Below are 23,027 nucleotides of genomic sequence, written 5' to 3'. Positions count from 1 at the left end.
AAAGAAGCTAAAGATAACTCTTAAATTTCAGGCTTTAGTTACTATATAGACCAGCGGTCCCCAACCTCTGGGCCATGAACTGGTATCATGTGGTATCAGTTCATGGCCTATTAGGAACTCGGCTATACAGCAGCAGGTGAGTGGTGGGTGAGTAAGTAAGCTTCATCTGTATTTACAGCCGCTTCCCATCACTCGCGTTACCATCTGAACTCTGCCTCCTATCAGAGCAGCGGCGGCATTAGATTCCCATAGGGAAGAACAAACCCTATTGTGAACTGTGCACGTGAGGGATCCAGGTTGTGTGCTCCATATGAGAATCTAATGCCTGATTATCTGTCACTGTCTCCCATCACCCCTGAATGGGACCATCTACTTAGAAGAAAATAAGCTTAGGGCTCCCACTGATTCTACATTATGGTGAGTTGTATAATTATTTCATTATATGTTACAACGTAATAATTAAAGAAATAAAAGTGCACAATAAATATAATGTGCTTGAATCATCCCAAAACCACCCCCCAACCACCCCAGGTCCATGGAAAAACTGTCTTCCACAAAACTGGTCCCTGTTGCCAAAAAGGTTGGGGACCTCTGATACAGATGTAATACCATCTTCTAAAAAGGGGAAGATTCTGCTGGGTGAGATCTACTTAATATTTTCTTTCTTGTCTTATAGAAAAGGTCCATTTATTACTTCATTTACTTGGTAATTATTGAATATCTACTATGTGTTAGGTTTTATGCTAGTGTATAATATTTTCTTTTTTGTAACTATTTTTACTGAATTCCCAATTTCAGAGGTTATTTTTTGAGTTCTATCAAATGTAATATATTTTCCCACATAGAGTTACTTATCTGTGCATCCATCTTTGGTTAATGAAAAACAGTAACAAATTTTTTCTTTGTTATTTGTGCCTCCCTCTAGTATTCATTTTAATTGGGCATTCTAGATGTACTTGGAACTATTATTACACCATGTGGCCTCATTATCACATTGCACTGTAATTATGAAATTACATCATATCTTCCTTGAGGGAAAGCACCTGGTCTCTTTCATTTGGCGCTGTAGTCCCAGCATAGGACACAGTGCTTGGCATCTAGTAGGTACATCATTACTATATCAAGGTGGAGATAAAAGGCAAAGGCCTAAAACCATTGTCTAAGGATAATCTGTAATGCCAAGTTTTCATTCTTATGATAGGTTTGTTTTCCTCTTCTGGAAGTTATTGGTGTATGTTCCTGAATACTAAAATGGAAGACTCCAAAAATATACTTGAGACCTGAAAGACCATCTTATTATTCAGTGAGAACACTGAGATTTGCATCTGCCTTATTTGCCCACATAGCAGTTGAAAACAGATAAAGTGTTCTCCAACAGTTTCATTTTGTATGGTGCCATTATTGCTTAACCCAAAATAAACCTTAATAAATAGAAAATTATCATTTTCATGATTTCCCTAAAATATGGATATATAGGTACATTTGGTTTTATATTAATACCTTATTACTTCATTAGTTTGCTAAATTGATTTGTTCAATTCGCATCTTATTCTCTAAAGTTGGGAAATTTCTAGAACATTATATATCATTGTCCTAGGGGAAAACACTCTAAAATCAGCACTATATCCATAACAGAATGTGTCAGTGAAAAAGCTGATTTTCTTCGTATTCCATAAAGAGAATATCATATAACCCCAAGTAAGAGAAACCCCATGCCTTCAGATCACAATCAAAACACATGTCCAGAGAAAATATTTCCTGTGGTTGGAACAAACAAGAACCTTTATAACAAGGAAGGTTTTCACGGGCTGCAATACAGCTTCCTGAGTAACCCATCTTAGAGCACAATTTGAAGAAAGCTTGCTGATAAATTACTTATAGCTGTAATTAAGTTCAAAAACGAAATAAATGAAATTATGTAAAATGACATAATATTAATGCATTACAATCTATATATTTGAGTATATAAATATAGCAGCATGGAAAAGGGAGCTTTTCCAGTCTTTTGAGAAGTGAATTTCCATGACTTATGCTTTTTATCCACCTTTTGTGGTAGGTAGATTGATTTCTAAAGACAGATGATTTATTTTGGTAAAGACTAGATTTACCAAATAGGTTTCGATAACTAATGAGGCTTTCCAGATCTCTAGTAGTAAGAGGATAGCAACCTTAAATGTTTCTCATTTCATCCCTGCTGTTCCTTCCAATCACATTCATACTTAGAGTCACTATTCTTCAATTAACTCTTCCTGGATTACTACTAGACTACCTTCCTGTCTTCACTGCCAATCTGTAAACATTCCTTCTATCCAATATATGGTTTCCAGGAAAATTTTTGTAAAGCACTGTTCATTTTGCCATTCTTTGGCTCAAAACCTTTTAAGAGTTCCTTGGAGTGTTCATAATAGAAGTTCAAATAAATAAGTTTAGCATCTAAGTCTCTGTGCTCTATGCTCTGCCCACCTTGCTAGCTTTATTCCTATTTCTAAGCACCTCAAGGATATAGGCATTGGTCCTCAATCTTTCAGACTCTTTCTCCATGCTTGTTTTATACGGTCTGCTCCCCTGACAGGATAGCCCTTCCTTTGAGTAAGGGGCTATCCCAGGTTTCTCTAACAAAGAAAACAAAAACCAAAACAAAATAAAAACAAACCACCACTATGGCTTCAATCAAGCTAGACATTTATTTTTCTCTCACACAATAGTCCAGAGGTAGCTGGACGGTCCAAGGTGGGTGTGCTGCCCTGCTCTCTGAGACTGTCCAAGGGACCGTGATTCCTCCTATCTTGCTTAGCTATCTCCTACCATGGTTTCCTTAAATGTTAGGTGGAAGATAGCTGAGAAGGAAGAAAGAGACATGGGAATGTATGCTCAATCATTTTATGGGCAACATCCCCAAATTACACATATCATTTCCATTTATATCTCATTAGCAATGGCTTTGTCACATGGCCACCCATCACTGCTAGTGAGGCTGGGAATTGTAGCCTCTTGTGGATAGAGCAGGTGGTGGAAAGGAGTTCTGTTACTAAAATAAATAAGGGGATGCTGTGGATCGGGTTCAATTAGCACTCTCATTCTTTCAGTTTATGCCTTTAGAAATAACATTCATCTTCAAAGCCAAACTCAAATAACACCTCCTCAGGTGTTTATGCCTTTAGAAACAACATTCACCTTCAAAGCCAGACTCAAATAACACTTCCTCCTGGTTAGTCTTCTCTGATTTTATCCTATCTCCTTATTCCATATACCTCCAAAAAGATTATCAACTCTCTTTTCTCTGAAATTTCATAGCTTTCATACCTACTATGGAATTTGGCACAATCTAGACATATTATAGTTAGCCATATACATATTAAAGATAGTATGTCAGAAAATGTAATGTGGACCAAAAGCAAACAACATATGTGTGCTATTCATTACTGCTCCTTCACTGTTTTATTCATATACAAAGACAAAGACAGAGCCTGTACCAACCTCTTATCCTGTATTTCTAGAAGTGATGTATACAGGAGTAAACATTCAATAATGGTGGTATGATAACATTGATTTCCCAATACATTGATAATTTATCTTCATTTATTACAAAAATAACATTTTACAAAGTAACATATTCATATCTGAGCTAAAGAAATAAATTTTAGAAATTGTTTAGAAACAAGGTTATTGTAAAAGATTTTCAATTAAATAAAATATTATGGCCAGGCACAGTGGCTCACTCCTGTAATCCCACCAATCTGGGAGGCCGAGGTGGGCAGATCAAAAGGTCAGGAGTTCAAGACCAGCCTGGCCAATATGGTGAAACCCTGTCTCTATTAAAAACACAAACATTAGCCAGACATGGTGGCGTATGCCTGTAGTCCCAGTTACTCTGGAGGCTGAGGCAGAAGAATTGCTTGAACCTAGGAGGCAGAGGTGGCAGTGAGCTGAGATCATGCCACTGCACTCCAGTTTGGGTAACACAGTGAGACTCCATCTCAAAAAAAGAAAAAAAACATTATGTCCTGAAATTTACTGAAAGTATTTTTTAATAATGGTGTTTAAACAAAGCATGTTTGTGCTCTTGTCCTTTAGCAACAATTTTCCAAAAACAAACAAAATCCTTGAATAATACTAATGGATCATTATTATAGTTTTAATTTCTTAGGTTTATTTTTTACTCTCATATCTGATTTCTTTGTTCCATTTGCTGACATCTGTTACTTTTAGGGTTCATATCTTCTTATTTGGCATAACAAGTTTATACTTTCAGACATGAAACAGTCTATAGTTCTAGTGTGATAAAACATTTTATTTTATTTCATAATGTTTTACTACAGACCAAATACCTACTTTACATTGAGTTACATATCATACTAGATGATTTAAGTTATAGAATTTCACTGTTACAGTGAAAATTTTGAATACAGTATATGAAAATATATATACCTCCTATTTTTCCTTTAATACTGAACCATAAATTATGAGCAGGGAGTCATTGCTTTTGATTAATAACTTTGCTGGCCACATATAATGAATATTTACACATTATTCTATGTTGGCAGAGTGCTTAAAATGCCTGAAACAATAACTATTATCAAGCCAAATTTAGAGAAATTTTATGTATCAAAGTCTTTCAACTGACAGGAATATAATATATATGAAACATATAATAAACCCCCTTTACTTAAAGCCCAGAAAGATTATAAAGACCTCCTATAAACATTTCTTTTTAAACAGACATCTGAGTCTGTCAGTAATCTAAAATTTAAATGTATGTAATAGCCTGGGGGAATTGTAGTAAGGATTGTTCCCAGGGTGAGTTATAAACACGGAAATATTTTTTAAAAACACCTAGGTAAGCTCCAATGAAACATATTATCTTGAAATTATGCTAAAGTAGAACTTAAAATTCATGCACTTACAAGACCAAGCCTATGATACATTTAATAATCATGCTTTAAAAGGCCATAAATCTGTACTTAATACAGATTACATTAAAAAAATTTTTTTTTGTCCTTTCTGTATACTTAAAAAATCTATTCAGGCAAACATTATCTTAAAGTTTAGCTGTTGATTTTATTGGCAAATCTATAATAGTGCATATGATCACTCTTTATTTAATTATTTTGGGTAACAAACACAATTAATAAATCATCTTTGAAGTGAACTGACCATAATCAGTATACTCTGGAACAAGGCCAAGGGGCCATTAATCAAAATATGCAGCAAGGAAAGTGAGAGCCGCGGCCTGAACAGTTAGGTAAACACAGAGTGAAGCTAATAAAAACCGATCGTTTTAAAACCACCACTGTGTTTACTTTTGCAACTAAGATAAACATTATGATAAAATTAAAGTTGTGTAAAAAGTGAGGTTTGCTCATGATGACCAGAGTTAATATATAGCAATTGAACATTCATTTTATGTACTGAATTTGACATTTAAAAATTTAAAGTTCAGGTAACAAAAATCTGCAAAAATTAGATATTTGAATCTGATGTTTATATTTTCCACCTAAATTTAAAACACATAATTTTCAAATACTTTGAGACTTAAACTTTAAAAAAGAAAGACATTGCTAGCAGGTTTTAAAGGCATGAAAATACATTCATTTTGAAAAGATGGGATCATCTTTTCAAAATGAATGTATTTTGATGATCCCATGGTCAACTACCACATTTTAAGTTGGTGCATGCAATTTCATCTTCCTCTCTTTCTCTCTCTGTCTCTCTCTCTCTCTCTCTCTCTCTCTATATATATATATATATATATTTCTAAAATGAATTGGTAAACAACAACAAAACCCAGAAGGCAAACACTGTTGTGAGGGTACAAATTGTTATAACCTTCCTGGAGAAATTCTGGCAAAACATACATGCATATATGTGAAATTCCATATATAACTCTGTCTATATACAAGCTAGTCTATATCTCAAATTAATCAACTGCTTTTAAAACATAGTCTTCCAAAGATTTATTTTCCTCCCACAGTATACCATATTGATTGCTAAATGGAAGGAAAAAAAAGTTGCAGGTTATAGCATAACCGGTGTGAGCCAAGTTTTGTAAATGAAGTGTGGAAGAGAGAGGGATCTGCAAAGACACACAGTACCATGCTCTTAAAGGTGGTCATCTCCAGATGGGTGGGATTATGAGTTTCCCATATGCTCATTCTTTTGTTTCTATGTGTTTTCTGAGTTTTCTGGAATGAGTATGTACTGCTTTTATAACTGGGAAACAAATAAAGCAAAGTTCATTTTATTAAAAAATGAACAAATTAATACCAGACCCTTACTCCCTCACTAAGTTTTAACTTTTATAATTTAAAACATTAATAAAAAACATAGAAAGAAGATATCAGAAAGGAAACAAATAACTTTCTTCAAAACTCCATTAAAAAGAAGAATCTCATTAAGAGTGAATATGGTCACATAAACTCTATGTGACTGCAACTGGGTTACTGTGGGGAAATGAGCTTTTTAGGACCCTGAAAAGCTTTAACAGATATACTAACTTTGGTTTGGAAGCCATGAAAATTCTAATGTTTATAATAACTTTTCAAAACAAAAGTAGATGACTGTGCAATTTCTTCAAGAATAATACTGTAGGCATCTGGTATAACGAAATAAGAACTGAACTTTCACAGGTTCAGGAAGACAATACCTTATACAAACTGTATCAGTGGCAGATGTGCAATACTCTACTGCACTCCATGGAGGTGGGAAAATATTGGACTGACACATGCTGCATCTTTTTCTGCTCCTGGTAGCCACAAGACTGTGATAAGATTGGGTAGTCCTGGCTAATTAAATCAAAAACTCACTCTAAGGTGTGTGTGTTGTTTTGCCATCCACTGTTCATCTGAAATTCTGCACCCACACAATGACTTAATGGGGCCACTTAAAAGTTGATTCAGAACACATAGTTAAACTCCTTCACTACAATTCAAGGAGCATCCAGTATCTGTGAAGTTATAATTTAAAATTTCTCTTTGAAATATGTTAATCTATATATTTTTACTTGCTAGCCTACAGAAACAAAGACTGTATAAAAATATCTAAAGATTCTACAAGTATTTATTTGTATTTTGGGCCCAAACTACTCTAATGGTTTTATCCTGTAGTTGAGATGATGCTAAACTACTACTTTTAGAGGTATCCTTATGTATTCCAATTACTGAAATTCTCTAGAAAATGACCTTACTCTCAACATGGCCATCAGTGGGACAAGCAGGAAGTTTCCTAAGTACTAGGATTGGGAGGGGAATACAAAGTTTTTTTCTGGTAAAATTCACTTTAATGCCCTCCATTCTATAACTATGGTTGAAATGTCTTTAAATCTTAAAAATCCTTGATATTCAGGAATTTTGAGCGTCCGTATGCTAACTCAGTACCCTGCAAAACACTATCCCTTGGACTGTCTTTTTTTGTTAATGGAGGCAGATTGCATGTGGATGCCATGCTTAAGGGTATTTGAGAAATTAAACCGGGTCAAATGAATTATTTACTGTAGGGTTTCTGAGAGCCTTTAAAATATAACTCTCTAAGTTTGGGTCTTGGGGCACATGAGACTCTGGGAGCTATGGTATGTAGCAATTTCCAAGCTTATTTAAATATGGCATCCTTTCTACGGTACCTATCTTTTATATAGTTCTACAGAATGAAGACTGTCAAGGGTATAAAAAAGAATACATTCTGAACTCATTATTATCTAATTTCAATAAACATCCTGACTTTCTTTCCTCCATCTACATCTAAATCTCAGAGCTGGAGGCACATGGCCCCCACCTAAGTACTTCACTCTTCTACTGGCCACAGTTTGGGTAAATGGGTATGTATGTTATATCTCTGTGTTTGACTTCTCATCTTGGTATGAGAAGTGTTTGTATGTATGGTGTTCTACTGGCCACAGTTTGGGTAAATGGGTATGTATGTTATATCTCTGTGTTTGACTTCTCATCTTGGTCTCCAGAATAATCCTGATTTTGTTGCAACTTGGATTTGGCTCTCTTCTTGGCCACCTCTCCTGGGGTCTGAAGCCCTGATTCTAAGTTTTAATTTATCAGTTTCTGGAAAGAGTTAACCAAGCCCTTGTCCAGTTGCTAATCCCAATATCTTAAAATTGGTGTTTGGTCTTAAGAGAGAGAGCCTGCAAAAATGAGAAACAGAAGGCCTAGAAAGTAGAATTTCTAGGTGGAGTGGGGTGAGGTGAAGAAATGGCTCAAACAGTTGAAGTGTGAAGCATTAAGGCATTAATTAAATCATCGAATTTGAATACTCTCTTAGTTGGTTGATTTTATTACCTGGCTGCTAATTTCAGTAAGACTGGGAAATTGATCCAATTTGGTTAAATCAGTAACTAATTAATTAATTAGCCAATTTGTTAGAATAATCCAGCTAGTCTACCTAGACACAACTGGCTTTAGGTCACAATACAATGCTATTAATATATTTTTTATTTATTGATACAAACAGAGCAGGACCTTATTGTACAGCACTCCCCTGTTATCCTAGGGGGATACATTTCAAGCCCCCTAGCATTTGCCAGAAACCACAGATACTATCAAGCCCTATATATACTATATGTTTTCAATCTGAAAACTGAGACAGCTACTAAGTGACTAAATGGTAGGTGGTATATAAAGTGTGGATACACTGGATAAAAGGATGACTCACATCTCTGGCAGGACAGAATGGGACATTGTGACATTTCGTCATGCTACTTAGAATGACACAAAAAATAAAATTTATGAATTGTTCATTTCTGGAATTTTCTATTTAATATTTTCAGACAGTGGTTGACTGTGGGTAACTGAAACCATGGAAAACAAAACTATAGATAAGGAGAGACTACGGTATTATTTTTCATAGAATGCTGAAAGAAATAATAGATCTTAAATTGAAAGATTTAAGTGAAAAATTCTTCCTTCATGATCATGTTACATATATATATATACATGTATATATATACACCTACGTGTGTATGTATATATGTGTGTGTGTATATATGTTACATGTATATATGTGTATATATACACACACATATATACGTGCATATATATGTATACATATATATACATATATACGTATATATACGTGTGTGTATATACGTATATATATGTATACGTATATACGTATATATACGTATACATGTGTATGTATATATATGTATATATACGTGTATGTATATATATGTATATATACGTGTATGTATATATGTGACATATATACACGTGTGTGTGTGTGTGTGTATATAAACATGACTTCAATAAAATATCAAGCTAGGTGCCTAATAAAGGCCAAATATGGTGCTATTTTATTTAGATACACATTGCACCTTTATATATTTGTAGAAAGTAATTTTATAATGTTCTTGTTTATACTCAGGATTTTACCTGATATTAAAATACACTATATAAATATGAAAGTAATTTCATAAATACTGCAGCCTTTTTCAGCTGGTTCATTTTAATATACAGAAGTAAAAAGACACACAAAACAACTCCACAAATCACAATTTCAAGTGATGCAAGATAGGAAATAACAAGGAATGTATAGCATATGGCTATGCTGAATAATAACTCTTAGTGTTGATGCTAGTTGACAGAACAGGATGAGTGTTCCCCTAGTATAATCATATTGTGTGGATTAGACACACTAAATTTTTAAATGAATATTTATCAATATATACCAGATTCAAGGATTTCAGAGTCTTACTAAATGTGGGAAATCTTCAAAGATCTAAAAATATTCCTTTAAAAAAAGCATTTATATTACAAAAAAAAAAAAGGCAAAATAGCAATGCAATTCTGCACCTCAGGACTGCTCACAGATGCCAATTTAATCAATTATCTCTGTGAGCACTCCACATAAGTTTCAGTATGTTTTCAATTTTCTAGTTTCCTGTGTTTCAAAAAAAAGAAGGTTTTATTATTGAGAGTCCAAAATTAGACAACATTAAGCAGTTTGAAAGTACAGTTTAAAAGAGAAAGAAAATAAGTACAATAGCATTTGATCATTTTAAATTTTGATATCTAAAAAGATGCAATACTAACCAAAACCTCAGTGTTTTCTAGTCAATCTGATAATTTTATAGTCTTCTTAACAAGAATTAAAAAGCAGTTTCAAAAGGTAGGAAAAATAGAAGTAAAGTTCTCTGCAATGTGAGAAACTGGAATGCTCTCCTGTCCATGAGGAACAGCTGAATTCTCAACATGGGCCACACAACTTGGTTGGTCTGGCCTCCCAGTACCCCTCAGCCTCATCTCAGGCCCTCTCTTCCTTGCTCCCTCCACTCTCTCACACTCACACATTCCACCTGGCCACATGTTCACAGTCAGCTTCCCCTGCCTGAACCCTGCTCTCTACTCCCTATTGTACCCTTTCACTCCTCTTTAACCTTCAGATACTGCTCAAATGGTAATTCTTCAAGCCATATCCTCTTTGCTGTGTTTCCCCTAAATCCTGAATTCCTTCAAAAGTTTATGATTTTATATATATATATATATATATATATATATATATATATATATATATATGTATGTAATGATATGATTAATGCTTATTTTCTCTCATACAGAATAAATTATATAATATCAGGGAATGTATCTAGTTTGCTTAGCAATGGGGGGGAAGTCATAGTCAGAATTCTGTGGTTCTCAACAAAAAGTGTCTACTGTTCATTTCCTTAGTCAATGTGAAATCATGGGGTAGGCCTACAATGCCAACTCAACTGAGAGGCTCTCACAGGAATTACAGAGAAAATAACATTGTGAGGGGACACCAAAAGTGTCAGAAATCCCACACAAGTTTAGAATTGAAAATAATGAATGAAGCCAGGCTTCCTAGATGAATTTAATGAGATATTACACGTGGTGGTGACATAAACTATAAAATCAAAACTTTCCGTGGAATCTTTATCACTTAAAAGAAGTAAATAAAATTGTGTAATAATTTATTCTCAGTTAGTCTTTTCTAGTTAAACAAGGCTAAGAACACAAGAAACATGAGTGTAGTAGAAAATCTTTGTTCACATACAAATTCTTAAAGGACCCAGAATTTCAAAAACCCTTGAAAAACACTAAGAGCTGTTTCTATTGAATGTATATTTCATGTACTTTTAGTAAGTTTTACAAGCAGGTGATTTTTTTTTAGCATAGTAAACTAAAGATGAACACCATATAGTCAAAGCACTTTATAAATGGTAGTGGCTAGTTAATGGGAAACAGTTTAATTTGTAAGATGATAATTATACTATAGTAATAATTAAACTGGTCTTATGGCTAAATTTGGCAAGTTAAAATAACTCATGCATGTGAAAACAATCTCTTTTTCTCTTTTAGAAACACTAAAAAGTGTGTCATTCATTAATCCATCGAAAAATTGTTTCACTAGCTGTGTGACCTTCAATAAGTACTTAATTTCTGTGTGCAATATGTTCATAATATTATTTAACAGAATAGGGTCAATATTTGCATAGTTTCCACTTAAGACAGTATCATTATTTTTAGAATAAATTTAGCGATTTAGAGAATTACATCTATCTCAGGTTACAAAATGATTTTAAGACATTAGAAGTGGCATTTTTAAAAGAGAACTTCCACAGCACATAGGAATATTTAATTATAAAACTGTGACTATTACAATGCATTTCAACTTACTAATTTTCTTAATATTTTTTCTTATGTGGTTGAAGAATCATTACTTTCATATAAGGATAAAATTTTACTTTATATGTTAGATCACCTAATGATAGCATTTGACAATCTGTTGAGAAATTATCTGTAGGACAGCTTTCACAATTTATTTAGAAAACCCAAGTAATGTGCTAACTTTTCCTGTATAAACAATATTTATGTTTTCACTATTCATGTTGCTATCAACTCATTAAATTTTGTTTTAAAACCCCAACTCTCTGAGAGGTCACTTTTGCTTTGCTGTTACTTTAAATCTGTTTTGAGCAAAAACCTAAAAACCTATTGTCTTTTTACCACATAGAGAAGAGCTAAGGAAGGATCCCAGTGAAAAAAAATAGACCTGAGTCATCACTATGTCATTTCACTCTTTTACTTAAAGTTAATTCCTGAAAATTTGGGCATACTTATTCTCAAAAACAAATATACAGAGCTTGAGCTCACTTCTCCATCTTTCATATGACATAAATATACCTTAACAGTATTTTACAGGATGTGGTTAAATATTTCTATAGTAGTTATCAGACACATTTTCTTGTGAAAACATTTTTTATGTTTCACTATTTAGTATTTTTATTGGTAAAAGCAACTTTACTTACAAATTTTCTTTTATATTTGATCTACATAGTTTGCCCAGATGCTCTGAAAGTTTACAAGGTTAATGAAAAATTCATTATAAAGCTATGTGAATTTAATAATTTATATTTATTTTATTTCTGTACTCCTTTTATAGCTATTCATATTTGTTCTGCACTCTCTAATAACTTTACAGATTATTTTAGGTATTAACTGAAGTCGTCTCTCTCTGTATATTGAGTCAAAAAAAGAAAAGCTTCTAAAAATTAAAAAAAAAAAGTGCCTCTTAGGTCAAATAAATGCCCCAAATCCATTCCAACATATAATAGTGTACTTACAAATCTGCAACACAGTTCCTAAGATTTCAGTTTAGAACTTTATGACTGATGTAACTCCTTCACTCTGCACAAAATTGTGTATATCTTCGTCTCTCAAAAGATTATAAACCCAGTTGAGGAAGTGAACCAGGCACAAATTCTGGAATAAAACACTGGCTCTGTTGCTCTGGCAAGAGAACTATATCTTTCTGAGACTTGGTTGCTTTTATCTGTAAGAAGGCTAAATTAATACCTATCTTGTAGGGTTTGCCTGAGATTTAAATGAGAGATAACATATAAAGCACTATCAAAATTTTATTTATTTTTCTATCTCTGTCTCCTCCTCTACCTTGCCACCAAACCAATGACTTAGGATCACAATAAATGTTCAACTAAATTTAAAGATTATTATGATTTTGTTTTATAAATTAAGTATTTAGTTTTTCTCAAAATGCAAAATAACCCTATGGTATTTATAAAGTACTTAAAATGTTATATTGTAATATACCTATAAATACTTAAATTTAAAAAATGAATACTTTTCTCATAGATGTTTCATATTTTTAATTGCTTTATGAATTTTAATCAATAATAGCTAATAAATGCATAAGTACTTTATTGCTAAGTAATATTCATGTTTTGACAGTGGTGAATAGTAGATTTAATATTTATTTAACTATTCACCACTGTCAAAACATGAATATTATAAATTATCTAGTGTAATCCTTTCATTTATAGATGAGAAAACTAAACCTTAGAAAGGTAAAATGACTTGCACAAAGTCTTGTAGACAGCAAAAATAAAAATTAAAAAAATTAAGCCATAGTACTTATGATCACTCCTTCCCCTACTTTTGTTTCTTTGTTGTTGAGGTGCAGTGACAGAGAAGCTAAACAGTGGAATCACATGTAAGATGTCCAGTGGGAATACTGGAAGGGACTGAAGGTCATGCAATCAGAAGGGCATAAGAAACTGAAGTTTAGAGGTAGGACTGATGTTTTTTCACTCATAAATAGCAAACTAACCACATCTGCATTTGTTTGGGAGTCTACAGATAAATTATACGAACCTAATTGATGTACATGTTTTTGATGACAAGTTGTCAGAGAAAAAAAATATGCTTTAGGAACGCAGGAAAATAGGTAGTAGTTTTAATTTTAAAACATAAAATGAGGGCTAGCCATTAGTAATCAAGAATGTCTTACTCTGGGGATTTTTTTTTAAGAGTTAAGGCTTACTTTTGCTTTTGTTTTATAGAAGCTTCTTTCTTTTTCTTAAAAAAATTGGAAAGTACCACTAGTATTTAAAATTTTTAAGAGCCATAAAATTTTGGTCTCCTGTATTCAAAATAGAAAAAAATCCCATAGTATAAATAATAAGAACAAAATACATAATTCAACATTTTGTTTTATTTGAGCAAAAGAGGAGGCATTATACAGTAGGGTATCAACCACTCAACATCTGATTGACACATGCTAAACTAAATTTCTCTTACCCTTTAAAATGCTCCCTGACATCTAACAGGTGTTTTTCATTTCTACTTAGGGGCAGTCTGCCTAAAGGGCCTAGTGATATAATTAGCAGGCAATTTCAAAAAGCTGATATGGTTTACATCAACTTTGTCAACTTTTAAATTGGTGAAAATATACAACATAAACATTGACACAATCATCTAAACATGGAAAAGAAAAGGAACGTAATATTAATTGTATGTATGTTTGTAGAAACAAACACATTACCTTTATTAAAAAGTTAAATAAAAATATTTAGTCTTGATTCAGAGCTAAACTTCTTTCATCTCTGTATCATGCACATCAAAAATCTTCCTAGGCAATACGGTGTACTCGAAAATGTCAGCAACTTCAAAACCTTACCTTTGGTTCACACACAGAATGAAAGACCATGCAGCTTTCCAATATAAAACCAATATTTCCTTCTTCCCCCATACCATGAAATCATTATCAGACAAAACAATTGGACTGAAAGTTCCAGTGTGGACAGGAGCTCTGTCTATTTTCTACCCTCTGGGATCCTCAGCATGATCAATATTATGCCTGGCACATGACTCAATTTCAACTCATTGCTCACTTGTCTACTAATTGATTGAATGAAGTACTTAGTTTCTGGAACAATTCAAACTGCTTGTAATTTTATTTTTTCCCATATTAATCCACAGAAATAGTTTAGCTATTTTGATGTTTGTAAAATGAAAATATTTTTGGTTCACTATATAAAACAGATCACACTATGCCTTGAACTCTATGACCTCCATCAAGGGGTTATAAGCTATGAATAAATTCAAATGATAAACACAAACCAGAAAGAATTTGGTGCATAATGAGTGTTTACATATATTTTCTAAAGACATTAGAGACCCCGCATAGTATAGAGAGAGAATTTTTAACTACATGTAGACCAGGCCAATTGTGGAGAGAATAAAAACACAATGATAGACAAAATAATCCCAGTATACTATATTTATATGCTAGAAACTAAAACACGTTCCCACTAGGCTGCCAGTTTCCTGATGGCATAGATTGTGCTTCTTTGCATCATTATTGTCTATAATAGAATTTAAAGGTTTTTGCTCTCAGGAACGTTTTATACTTTAAAAAAATTTTTGAGGGTCTCAAGAGTTGAGTTCACGTTTTGGTTTATGTGGACTATTTGCCATATTGAAAATTAAACCTGAGAAAATTTAAACAGATTCATTAATTCATTTAAAAATAACACAAATCCAGTATGTGATAATATGAATAATATATTCTTTATGAAACATATTTTCCAGAAAAAAATGTTGTGAGGACATTGTTTTATACTTTTCAAATCTCTTTGATAGCTGATTTGACTGAAAACAGTTGGATTTTCACTAGCTTCTGCATTTAATCAGCTGTAACATGTTAATTTAATTGAAGGATATAAGAAAATCCAGCCTCACACAGGTATGGAATTTAAGAAGGGACGACCTTCAAAGGGTTATTAGAAAACCCCAGGTGTCCTCATTCTACACTGTGACAATCACTGGACTATAAAATCATCTGCCATAGCATCATCATTCAATAACTATTTACTGAATTTAAAAAACTTTAGAGAAAATACTCAGAGCATGTATACATATACCCAAAGATACAAATGATTTGCACATTCATTTTGGATTAAACTGTTAATATTCTTATAAATGCTCATTGTTTTGCTGTAATGAAATATTGAGTGTTCCAACTTCTTAACTCATCACAACTAAATTGAAATATAGATTGATGCAGGGTAGTCAGAACCAAAGAGTGAAAAACAGTGAAAATAAAGTACACAATGCCAAAATTTGAGAGGAATAAACAGATGATGAGAAAGAGACATTTTACTTGAAAAAATGCCAAGCATAACCAAATTAAATGGATAATTTGAATGCTATATGGGTCTCTTTTAAGCAATAAATTAGATTGAAACACTTTACTGAACACAAGTTGGATTCTAATATGTTTAGTACCCTACATGCCATTTCTAATTAATCTATAAAAACTATGAGAAAAAAATTTTCCTTACATTTTCAGCATTTCAGCTTTAAATATTAATAGAAATTAACCAAATACCAGAAACAATATATTGATTCAAACATTTTACAATTCCCATATCACATTTTCTTAAAAATAACTTTAAATAAGTTCAAAATAAAAATATAATTTTTAAGATCATATGTTAGATTTTTTAAAATGCCATCTCACTTCTTGGCAAAGAATAAAATGACTTACTTTTTCTTTCCTTGAAGCTGATGTTCCTGAGGAGCCATTTTAGGTTCTGTCCCAAGATTTTTTTGCATTCGCTGTCTCCTTTTTCTACTTGGTGCAATATCAGTGACGTCAAGACTTGAAATAATGGAATCATCTTTACTTACAGCAGCTAAAATAAAATGAGATAAGAATGTGACCCAACAAAATTATGCATATTATTTGTATTGTTCAATTCTCACTTATAAGTGAGAACATATGATGTCCGGTTTTCTGGTCCTGTGTTAGTTTGCTGAAAATGATGGTTTTGAGTTTCATCCATGTCCCTGCAAAGGACATGAACTCATCCTTTTTTATGGCTGCATAATATTCCATGGTTTATAATGTGCCACATTTCTTTATCCAGTCTATCATTGATGGGCATTTGGGTTGGTTCCAAGTCTTTGCTATTGTAAACAGAGACGCGATAAACATACGTGTGCATATGTCTTTACTGTAGAATGATTTAAAATCCTTTGGGTATCTACCCACTAATGGGATTGCTGGGTCAAATGGTATTTCTGGTTCTAGATCCTTGAGGAATCACCACACTGTCTTCCACAATGGTTGAACTAATTTACACTCCCACCAACAGTGCAAAAGCATTCCTGTTTCTCCACATGCTCTCCAGCATCTGTAGTTTCCTGACTTTTTAATTATCTCCAATCTAACTGGCATGAGATGGTAACTCATTGTGGTTTTGATTTGCATTTCTCTAATAACCAGGGATGATGAGCTTTTTTTCACATTTGTTGGCTGCAAAAATTTCTTCTTTTAAAAGTATCTGTTCATATCCTTCACCCACTTTTGGATGGGGTTGTTCTTTTCTTGTAAATTTGTTTATGTTCTGTGTAGATTCTGGATATTAGCCCTTTGTCAGATGGATAGATTGCTACAGAATGTGAGAAACTGTTGAGTATTCTGCCCAAAGCTTAGTTTTTTCTCCCTTAAGCCCATTATTTTTACTCTGCAACTTTGTAGAGTAAGTGGTTTTTCAGGTACACATATATCACATTCTGGCAGAAAAGCTCGCATGTTGAGTTCTCACTCTGTGCAGTTCATGCTTTACTTGATCTCTCTGAGACAACTTGGACACTGTTGAACATTCTACTGAAATTCTGCTCTTGATTTTTTTTTAATAACTGTAATTTCCAGATCTTACGTTTTGGACACTTTGCTAAGGGTTTTCCATGTATTACTTTGTTAATCCTTAAAATTACTTTATAAGGTACTTATTATTACTATCTTCATTTTATTTATAAGGAAAACAAAGCTTCAGAGAGGTTAAATAACTTTCCCAAATCACACAGCCTTTGTTCTTATATTTTATCATTATGACAATTAAAAAACATTTTTCCATAGTAGGTAAATTATTCTTTGATCAAATATTAAGTGAAAGCCCATCAAAGCATACTTTGCTTTCCAAAGCTGTTTAAGTTTTAGGACTTTTTTTAATTGAGCTTTAAAAATGTATTGGGAATAGATAAGGGTAAATTAAAAAGGAAGTTTTTTTTTTTTTTTTTTTTAACACATTCAAGCTGAAAGATTTCCCAGTGCTATTAACTTAAGAAATAACTAAGAAGGTACAAGTATATGCTAGTCTATGAACAAAACTAGCAAAAGTGTTAGAGGTAGAGAAAATTTCAATTATAGATAGACTTGCAAAATGGAGAAAGATTATATTTAATGTTACAGAGGACATCTAGGAAAATCGTTTAAATTAAAGTACAAGGCAAAATTTTTAAAAATAAAATTAGTGAAAAGTTCTGCTATTCATTTTAAGACTCCAAATCATGTCTTACAAATTGGCAACCAAAAAGGATACTGTATGTGGCAAATGATTACATCATGTGTTACAATGTCTGCATCTTACTTTAAAATACAAAGTGACTAAAGGTATGTTAGTGAGGGTGAACTATAACCAACGTGTTTCTAGCATCTAATCAGGATGCTAGAATGCACCAGCCAGGAGCAGGCTGATGAGATCAGAAATCTGTACTATTAAGGGGGTCATCATAGGTACATTTGTTATTCATATTTCAATCAATAACTGATGTTTTACTAATCAGTATACTGAATGACAAAAATGTGTGCCTATTGATAAAAACAAAGTATGTAAACTAACTTGATGAATATTGCATGTGGGTTTTCAGGAGTGAATTAAAAGTACTAGAGTTATATACACTGGCTAACATATTTTAGAAATAACTGCTAATCATTTTATGGACAAGATGTAAAAATCCCATGAGGCCTATTCACACCTAGAAATAATCTTCTGCTAAATTTTCAAGTGGTTCTATGTCCAGCTATGAAGACTGCACAACTGTGGTTGTTTGAAGCCAGGAAGAATCATCACTCCTGCTCAGGAATCTTTATATTTGCTAAAAGTGAACAATTTCTATGAGGTAGTGACTGGGACACCTAAAAGGACAGAGAGCTTGCAATTTTTTCAAACTTTTAGGGCAGGTTAATGAATTATTTTGTGTTTACTTACAAGTAAATTTTAGTTAATAATTGTATGTATGGCAAAATTTAATCTGAGAATTTTATTATTATAATTGCCTTGAAGCAAAATTGTGGGAGAAGTGTCTAATGTTTTCATACCCCAAACTTCCTGGTGACTATCATTACACCACAAATAAACTGAAGTTGTGTGTGACCAAGTACTTCCAGCCAGTTCACCATATTATGATTCATTCCTCTTGATAATTACAGTGTAACCTTTCTACAAAATTGGCATGAGGAAAAAAGGGCTAGCTGTATAAGCTTAGTTACAATTTAAATGGAATACCTTTTTTTGGTTTGTGTTTGCACCATGGGAAACAGTGTTCCCCTCAGTTTTTCACATAAATGTAATAGGAAACCATATTGTAATACATTCTCTTACTTCGAATATTTCTTTAAAATGAAGTTTTAATATCTATCCAGCCTTTAATAAAAGGCAAAAATAATTCATTGTATCCTCCTCTTTCCACCCTGGAACCAGGATAAAAAGCCACTACTGCAATAGTTGGTACCTAAGTATTAAATTGCTCATCTCAAACATTTTTCAAATTTCTTTTTTTTTTTTTTTTGAGATGGAGTTTTGCTCTTGTTGCCCAGGCTGGAGTGCAATGACATGATCTCGGCTCACTGCAAACTCCATCTCTCGGGTTCAAATGATTCTCCTACCTCAGTCTGACTAGTTGGAATTACAGGCACCTGCCACTGTGCCCACCACCACGCCTGGCTAATTTCTGTATTTTTAGTAGAGATGAGATTTCACCATGTTGGCCAGGCTGGTCTCAAACTACTGAACTCAACTGATCTGCCCACCTCAGCCTCCCAAGTGCTGGGATTACAGGCATGAGCCACTATGCCCGGCCCATATTTTTCAAATTTCAACCCATCCTGTCTCTTTCCTCCAATTGTGATAATGTTTGGTCTTTTCATTGTCTTTGGTCTTGCAGCTAAATACACATTCTGTTCCGAGATTAGCTTCCTTGAACAATGACTGTGGGTCTCCAAATGAGCAATTGCTATTTCACATACAACAGAAGGATCCGAAGTATATCAACAGGAGGTCACAGATAGGAGCTCAAAAATGTCTGTAATATTCATTACCTTACATATTTTCAAGTACAATAATTCAAGTTTTCACTTTCAAGTCTGGCATCTCATTGTTAAGAAAAAACATCGACCATCCTGGTCAACATGGTGAAACCCCGTCTCTACTAAAAATACAAAAAGTTAGCTGGGCATGGTGGCGCGTGCCTGTAATCCCAGCTACTCAGGAGGCTGAGGCAGGAGAATGGCCTGAACCCAGGAGGCGGAGGTTGCGGTGAGCCGAGATCGCGCCATTGCACTCCAGCCTGGGTAACAAGAGCGAAACTCCGTCTCAAAAAAAAAAAAGAAAGAAAAAACATCAATTCATATTAAGTGTGTTAGGTTATATATATATTCATTTTAGATATGACAGAGAACTTGAATAGAGTTAGAAAAGAATGGCAAATGCTCGAAGGGTAATGAAGAGGAGTGTGGCCTTGTAACAGCATTCATGAAAGATGCAGGAAATGAGACAGTATAAGTATGGACAGCAGAAAAGAAATGGAAGGAGGAAGAAAGCAGAGACCTATGTCAAATCAGTTTGCAAGTTTTCAAATTCAGGCAGAAAAGTATAGATTTGATATTGACTAGGGAGGTTTTATTCCTAAGATTCTACCTCCAGTTTTTAATGTTACCAATCTGTCTTTTTTTTTTTTTTTTTTTTTTTTTTTGGGTCATGACAATGTGTCTTTCACCATTTCCAGGATTTTTTTTTTAAAGAAAACAAAAGAAAAAAAACATTGCCAATTAACTTAACTGATGGAATACTGATTCGTATAGCAGTGGGATCAATTTCAAGTTCTCGTTAGGTTCACTGCATCTCAAAAATGGGGAATCTTTACACAAGCCCTGTTATTGTGAAAGGTGGCTCCACAAAAAGCCACACTTTTCATCTGACAGAAGAAATGCAGGATCTTGGCAACAGTAGTTCAGACATGAGAAAGGCAGAGAGTTAGCTTCCCTGGGTACTCTTAATGTCGAAATGAAATGACACTGTCATTTCAGGAATTTGAATCCTGTAAGCTAAATTACCTGGTAAACTTCAGCCTCTGACCAAGAAATCTTTAAATCTCAATATTTTTATAAATCATTTTTTCAAGTTTATAATTTGTTTTTATAAGGCCCTCATTATTACCTCATATTTATAGATTTTTCTCTTTTCATATGATATATAGCTTGGCACACAGAAAGAATCTATACTACTTAAATGATTGCTACCTCTCTTCCGCTCCTCCGCACCAAATAGATATGCCCATCTCCAGCCCCCTCAAATAGACATACACACATACACACACACACACACACACACACAAACACACTCCACCCCAATGTCCTGAAGCATGTTATTCATGGTTGGGGCAATGTAGCTTATAGAATGAAAGAAGCTCTAATCTTCAGGTGTCTTCACCATGAAAAAAAAATGTATACTGTTTGCAAATGCCATGTCCAGACAAACTAACCAACCAACCATGAGTGGTTTCCCATTGACTACAACATAAAGTCCTAAGATCTTAGCCCTGCATTCAAATCCTTCTACAATGTGACCCTCACCTGCCTTTGTAACCATGTCTCCCAAAATCTTCTACCATATATGTAAGCTACACTAAGGACTGCAGGGCAATTTACTGGCTCATCTATGTGCCTCCTTCTAGCACAGCCCAACTCATTTCACTCATCCTAGTTTAGTAGTCCCAATCCACAGAAATCTTTCCTGTCTCTGTAGTACTTACAGTTTGAATCCCTCATCTTATACATCCAGTCTTATATTGTTACTCTCTTTTTATGTTTGTCTCTTGTTTCTTCAATTAAATTACGAACACCCTATAGCTGGAATCCATGCCTCATGCTAAACCCTAACATATTACTCAGTAGTTTTATACAAGAGAAATATGAAGACTGGACATGGATCTCTTATTTTCAAATGTGCATCTTATTTTTTAATCAAAAACTTATTTATAAACTTCCAGATGAGATGTAGGGTAAAGCGGTGTGAGAATGCCCCAGTTTGGGTCTCCAGTTCTGCATTGACTTTGGGGTTCATTACAGAATCTCTAAGTTTCTCAGCTGAGAAAATGTATATAAACCATAATTTCTGAGATGACAAAATAGAGTAAATAAAAACTGATTTATAATCAATTTACATATTTAGTAACTTTTTAAAATAAAACAAGTATCAGAAATATCCAATATCATCATTAAGGTATTATTTTTAAAAGAGTATGTTGTTAACTAAAGACCAAATTAATATTCATTTAGGCTATCTTCTATACCTTCTTACAGACATAAAAAGAAGTAAGATAAATAGTAGTTCTCCTAACTCAAAATAATCCAATTGTTACAGAAACACCATCTGTTAGGAATATAGAATACTCAGTTTACTATGACTGCTTTGGCTGTTTTATTCATTTATTCATTTCACAAGTATTTATAAAATATTTAGAATCAATAAGTCATTGTTTCACTTCAAAAGATATAAAACATTAAGAGAAAAAAAGCACAAAATCCAAATCTTAAAATACAACCCTAACTGAATGGAACTTCAAAACATGTATTCTTTCTTTCCCAAGAGAAGAAAACCAACCAATGCCTCAGGCTACCTTGTGCCTCTGTAGTATGTCTTACTGACAAGTATAAAGATAATCAAGAAAAGAGGCTGAGATAAGGTGTATCACACCATACTTCAATAGGCAGTATCTTATCTTGAGGCAGTAAATTCCTAATCCGACCAAACAAGCAAGTATTATTTTTCCAGGTCATTTATTAAATGCCCATTTTCAAATCTGTTGCTACTCAGTTTTCACAATCTAACCGGAATAACTGATGACCATCTTACAAGACAGGTCACTGGTATAATCTATTAATTAGCAATCAGCAAATAAACTGATTATTAACATAGCACCAAACACTTAAGAGTGTATGTATCTGCATCTGTGTACATATACATTCCCAAATGTCAGGCTCCTGTCTTAGCCAGTACAGCTAGAAGTCAGACTTAATGACAAATACTTACTGACATTGGGGTAACTCAAGAGGTCATCTTTGGAAATCCTATACTCTCAATGTCAGAGGCAGGGTGGGGTACTAAGGATAAACCACAGACCCCAGAATTATCTGCA

The 23,027-nt window shown here is 33.5% G+C and overlaps 1 protein-coding gene across 5 annotated transcripts in view; it reads right to left on the bottom strand.

The window, feature by feature from the left end:
- The window catches only part of XRCC4 (X-ray repair cross complementing 4), a 273,654-nt gene that overhangs the window by 88,501 nt on the left and 162,126 nt on the right, over positions 1 to 23,027 (bottom strand). For all 5 annotated transcript variants that reach the window (XM_012477569.2, XM_064376101.1, XM_012477571.3 and 2 more), the window contains exon 7: positions 16,312 to 16,459. In XM_012477569.2, coding sequence (XP_012332992.2) covers positions 16,312 to 16,459 — 148 coding nt within the window. The remainder of the gene's footprint in view (positions 1 to 16,311; positions 16,460 to 23,027) is intronic.

This window comes from Aotus nancymaae, unplaced genomic scaffold (genome assembly GCF_030222135.1).
Source record: "Aotus nancymaae isolate 86718 unplaced genomic scaffold, 86718_ANA_hifiasm-v0.15.2.pri h1tg000014l, whole genome shotgun sequence".
In the NCBI taxonomy this organism is placed as follows: Eukaryota; Metazoa; Chordata; class Mammalia; order Primates; family Aotidae; genus Aotus; species Aotus nancymaae.
Note: the sequence above shows the minus strand (reverse complement) of the source record. Positions and strands in the feature narration are given on the sequence as shown.